We start from the raw sequence: 5622 nt of genomic DNA on the forward strand, positions 1-5622 counted from the left end.
AAGGAGGCCATGTTCAGCATTGGCGACCTCAAGGCCCCGGGCCCGGATGGCATGTCTGCAGTGTTCTACAAGCGATACTGGCACCTTGTTGGGGACCAGATCACTGGTGAGGTCCTGGCTATCTTGAAAGGCGGTGGCCTTCCGCCTGAATGGAACGATACTACTGTGGTACTTATCCCTAAGGTAACCAGCCCTGAAAAAATGAAAGATTTGCGCCCAATCAGTTTGTGCAATGTGCTTTATAAAGTTGTGTCGAAAATGTTGGCTAATAGGCTGAAGTTGCTCTTGCCTGACATCATTGCCCCTAATCAGAGTGCCTTTGTGCCTGGCCGGCTGATTACGGATAACATCTTGTTAGCTTATGAGGCTACTCACTATATGCAGAACAAGAGGACTGGCTCGTGAGGGTTCGCTGCTCTGAAGCTCGATATGAGCAAGGCGTTTGATCGCGTTGAATGGCATTTCCTGGAAAGCATGATGGCCAAGATGGGCTTTGAACGAAGCTGGATCAATCTGATTATGGAGTGTTGCTCCACGGTGAAGTACAAGATCAATATCAACGGCACCTTGACTGATGAAATCTTGCCAGGTAGAGGTCTCAGACAGGGGGACCCCATATCCCCCTACCCGTTCCTTCTTTGTGCTGAAGCTTTCTCTTGTCTCTTAAATAGTGCTGATATTAGAGGTGACCTGGATGGTGTGAAAATTTGCCCGGAAGCCCCGAGCTTTAACCATTTACTGTTTGCAGATGACTCGTTGATACTCATGAAAGTTACCCCAGAGAGTTCAACTCATCTGCAACATGTGCTACTGACTGTATGAGGTTTGCTCGGGACAGGTTGTCAACGTGGATAAGTCCTCTATCATGTTCGGCAAGAATACAAAGCGGTGACAAGGCTGCCATGATGGCTAGCCTTGGTGTGTCTACTGAGACTTGGAATGAGCGCTACCTAGGACTCCCGGTGTATGTTGGGCAGTCAAGATCAAAGGTTTTTGCCTATCTCAAGGATAGGATCTGGAAGCGCATCCAAGGTTGGATGGAGAGGATGCTTTCAAAAGTGGGCAAGGAGATCCTTATCAAGGCTTGTGCCCAAGCTATACCTATCTTTGCCATGACCTGTTTTGACATCACCAAAGGCCTCTGTGATGATATCAACTCCATGATCTGCAGACATTGGTGGGCTTACCAGGATAATGACCACAAGATGCATTGGCTTAGCTGGGATAAGCTAACTCTCCCAAAGAAAGAGGGGGGTCTGGGCTACAAAGATCTCCATGCCTTCAATATGGCTATGCTAGCTAAGCAGGCCTGGAGGCTGCCGGCGATCGATCCAGTCTCTTTGTGGGCGGGTCTGAAGGCCAGGTACTACGACACGTCGGTGCTCCTGGCTACCCCTTTGGAGGGGATTTCATATTCCTGGAGAAGCATTCTCAAAGGTGTTGACCTGCTGAACATGGGAGTCATCAAACGGGTTGGTGATGGCTCCTCCATCAACTTGTGGCTTGACCCGTGGCTTCCCAGAAACTGGTGCAGAAAGCCAATTACTCCCAGAGGCCAAAATGTCCTCACCAGGGTGTCTGAGCTTCTTGACCCTACCTCTGGCACTTGGGACGCGAGATTGGTGGACGACACTTTCAGCATCCAAGACGCGTCTCTCATCAAGGCTATTCCTGTTCATGAGGATATTGAAGATTTCTGGGCTTGACACCCCTCTCCAAAGGGCCAGTTTTCGGTCAAGTCGGCTTACAAGCTTTTCAGGGAGGATAGAGAAAAGCCCTGCTCCTCCGGTGAAAACTCCTCCCCAGCTAATTCCTTCAGCTGGTCCTTGATATGGAATTCTCCTATTACTCCTCAAGCGAAGATGTTCCTCTGGCGCCTTGCTCACAACAGCCTGCCCCTCCGCTGGAACATTCTCAGAAGGGGCATTGACATTGATGCCCTGTGCCCTATGTGCTGCAGATTAAATGAAGATGGAGGTCACCTCTTTTTCAACTGCAAGCATGTGCGCGCCCTGTGGAAGGAGCTAAAACTTGAGGACTTCAGGCTCCGGCTTACCTCTTGCCTGGATGCCAAAGATGCTATCGCCTTGATCTTAACAGCTAATGACCAGGTGAAGTGGAGGTGTGTTGCTCTGCTGTCTGTTTGGTGGCGTGTGAGAAACAAACGCAATGCGGGCGAATCAATGGCTTCGTTTTCCTCAGCCTATCACCAGATTCTCTCACTTGCTGCTGACTTTGAGCATCACTGTAACAAGCTCAAGAAGCCTGTGGCCCCTGCGGGGGAAATCAAATGGAAGCCCCCGGAGCAAGATTTGCTGAAGATCAACACTGATGGAAGCATGGACCTGGTGTCTAGGTCGGGCGGCTGGGGTTTTGTGGTCCGCGATGCGCTTGGCGAGGTGGCTGGAGCTGGCGCTGGATACATGGCACATGTGCAGGACGCCCTGCACACTGAAGCTGAAGCTTGCCTTCATGCGCTGCTCCTCTCTCAAGCCTGGGGCATTTCCCGTGTCCACATCGAGACCGACTCCCAACAACTTGTGCAAGCTATCGAAGGAAGTGATCAAGACCTGGCTCGCAATGGGGCTATCTTTAAGGAGATTAAGTTTCAGTTATCCTTGAACTTTTCTATCTCTCGCATTTCCTATTGCCCTCGGGCCTGTAACCGTGTTGCGGACGCTATGGCGGCGCATGGCACAAAGCTAGGTCCCAGGTCCCAGGCTGTTTGGCCGGGCTGTGCCCCTGACTTTGTGTCTGTTCTGGTAGCCAGCGATATTGCTGGGCTTACCCGTTAATGGAGTTCATGATTCCATCTCAAAAAAAAAAGATTAGTGCGCCCGCTGGTTGGCCTCGCGTGTCTCGTGAAGAAGAGACCAACGACGAGGGGGAAATGCGACGTTGAGGTCGTGGGAAGAGATGGAGCTCTGCACTCCTCTTTTGCTCTGTTTTTCTTTCCAGCAGCAACCTGTTGTTTTCCCTCTCACTGTACGTTGATATAGACGACGCAGGCAAATGGGTCCCGCGCGTACGCGCACGCATGGCAGGCGGAGGCGGACGGCGACGTGATAAGTGCAGCTCTATCGGCGCGACGCATTTTACTGTCTGCTAGCGTCCGTTTCCGTCGTGCTACGGACGCTAAGAGCATCTCCACTCGTCTCTCGGATGAGGCCCTCGAACGACGTTTTTTCATCCGGACGGCGTAATTTGGCCCAGTCGCGCCCCCGGTTCCTCGTTTTCGTCCGGATTTGGGCCTAAATTCATCCGGCGATCCCACGCCATCCCCGGCCCCCCGGGGAGCGCTCGGGGAGTCCGGACGAAACGAAAGCGCGGGAAACACCGAGGAAACTTCCCGCGCGTCTGGTGGCCCCAACTTGTCGGCGAGAGAAACCAATCGTCGTCCTCATCGCATCGTCTTCCGCGCGCTGTAAAAGCCTGCCGCCGGTCTGCATTCGCCGGCCACGCGGCGAGTTAATGTCGTCGTCTTCTGCGCACGCATCGTCTTCCGCGCGCACTAAAGGCTGCCGCCGGTCAGCTCGCCGCGGACGCGTCGCATTCCACGCGGCATTAATCACCAGCGCCAGCCGCGCCTATATACGCCTGTCCGCTCGCCGCGAGGCGTACCCCGTGCTCCACTCTCCCTCCACTCTCCCTCTACTCTCCCGATGGCGTTCTACGACGACGACGGCGCAGCCAACAACGGCTTCCCCCGCCGGTCGCTCCACGCGTGGGAGGGGCACCTCCTCCACCAGGCGGGGTACCCCTGCCCGCCGGACACGAGGCCTCCCGGCGGCGGGTGGCGGCTTAGTGCTGGCGGCGTACCAATCCCGCCGCCGCCTCATGGCCACGCCCTCGACGTCGCCATCGAGGAGGCGCGGATGACCTTGACGGATGAGGAGCGCCGAGCCACGCCACCACCCTGACAACTACACGGCGTGGAACTCGTACTTCCTGCGGCGGTGGGAGCGGGAGCTCGCCTCCTACGACGGCCCGCCGCCTCCGCCTCCGCGCAACAACGCCGCGGGCCGCCGACGTTGGTGGAGCGCGCCGGGCCGGACACTCGAGGCCGTCCTCGATCACATCGAGGGCGGAAACTTCCCGGTGCTCACGATGCCCCCTCCATCGAGGGCATCGGCGAGCCGCCGCCGGGAAACGTGCGGCAGCCACGGCGCATGGCTGCCAGCTCGTCGTCTTCCGGATCGGCGCCGAGGTCATCCTTGGCGCCGGTGAAGAGGAGGAGGCGACGTCGCCTTCGACGCCGGTGCGCGTCAAGAAGGAGCCGGCGTCTCCGCCGCCGACCGAAGGGCGCAGCGGCGGCGCCCTCTTCAACCGCGACCAACCCTCCCAGCCTGGGCGGAAGAGGAAGGCGGCGAAAAAGGAGGACGCCGCGGCCGCCGCCGCAAACAGGCTCGCCGAGGAGGAGGCGAAGCGCGCGGAGGACGCCGCCGTGGCGGAGGCGATCGCCAGGTCGCTCAACGACCTGGTGCCCGCCGACAACGCCTCCCCGAGGACGCCGCCCTGGCGTGGTCCGTGCGCGAGTGGGAGCGCGAGGAGGCGGAGCGACAGCGGCGGGCCGATGGACCTGGCCACCGCACGCCGACTCGCCGCGCGCGCCGCTCCAACCGCCGCCGACGACGCCGTGCGCTACCGCCGTCCTGCGACGCCTCCATCCGGCGTCGTTGCCCCCGTCGTCGACCTCGAGTCCTCGGACGGCGAATGGTACAAGCCATCCCCGGGGTGGGGAGACGCCGGCCAGGGCAGCAGCCGCCAGGCCGCGCCGCCGAAGGTGCCGAAGGTCGAGGACGACGGCTCCGACGACGGCGGCGGCGACGACTACACGGTGTTCTACCGCCGTTTGGGCATGTAGAGCGCCGTGTTTTAAAATTAGCATTTGAATTCCCCTAGCCGAATTCGAAATATAGTCGAATTCGGCCTCTATGTATTAACTCCGCCCGTTTTAGTCTAAATATCATTAAATTTAGTCTATATTTGCCCGAATTTAGCCGAAGTTTATCAAGTTTCCGTTTTTCAAACTCGCATCGTCGTCTTCGCCTGGGCACGCGGCTGGGAAACTACTCCTCCCCACGCCAAATCTTCCTCCAATCCTGACGAAAATTTCGCCGGATTTGGGCGTGGGGAGCGCCAACGAGTGGGGATGCTCTAAAATGATCGTTTTGTTCGCACGTTCGTTTGCGTCTGGGATGGCTCCAGCGAGGCTACGCATTTTTTTACTTGTTTTTTTTTCTCTTCTTCATTTAAACATAGTTCCAAATATTACATATTGGAATATGATTTTACACAAACTAACACATAGTTTGGGACATGGTTTACACAAACTAATATATAGTTTGAACAATGGTTGACACAAATAAAAACATTTTAAAAAAAGAAACCAATTGTGTCGATTTTCGTTTGTTCACTGCCAAGAAAGAACATTCGAGGGCACACACGGTCACCCAAACTGAAAAATCCAGCTTGGGACAATGCCCCTGTTGGTTCTTCCGAGGAAGAACAACCAGAAACCTTCACTACTGGATTCGTCTGGCCCGTAGCCATATTTGCTGCAAAGAAAGAACACTCTAAGTTCTAACTATCGGTGTCCGAGCCGGATTCACCGATGTGGTA

General features: G+C 56.0%; 2 protein-coding genes across 2 annotated transcripts; both read left to right on the forward strand.

Annotated features, from left to right (window-relative positions):
* Positions 1 to 902: 902 nt before the first annotated feature.
* Positions 903 to 1706, forward strand: LOC139837946 (uncharacterized mitochondrial protein AtMg00310-like). The gene has a single exon (XM_071827273.1). It carries the CDS (start codon positions 903 to 905, stop codon positions 1704 to 1706), a length of 804 nt encoding a protein of 267 aa, XP_071683374.1.
* A 156-nt stretch (positions 1707 to 1862) lies between these two features.
* Positions 1863 to 2795, forward strand: LOC139837947 (uncharacterized). The gene has a single exon (XM_071827274.1). The coding sequence runs from the start codon at positions 1863 to 1865 to the stop codon at positions 2793 to 2795; it is 933 nt and encodes a 310-aa protein (XP_071683375.1).
* Positions 2796 to 5622: the final 2827 nt, after the last annotated feature.

The sequence above is a fragment of the Lolium perenne genome, chromosome 3 (assembly GCF_019359855.2).
Source record: "Lolium perenne isolate Kyuss_39 chromosome 3, Kyuss_2.0, whole genome shotgun sequence".
Classification (NCBI taxonomy): Eukaryota; Viridiplantae; Streptophyta; class Magnoliopsida; order Poales; family Poaceae; genus Lolium; species Lolium perenne.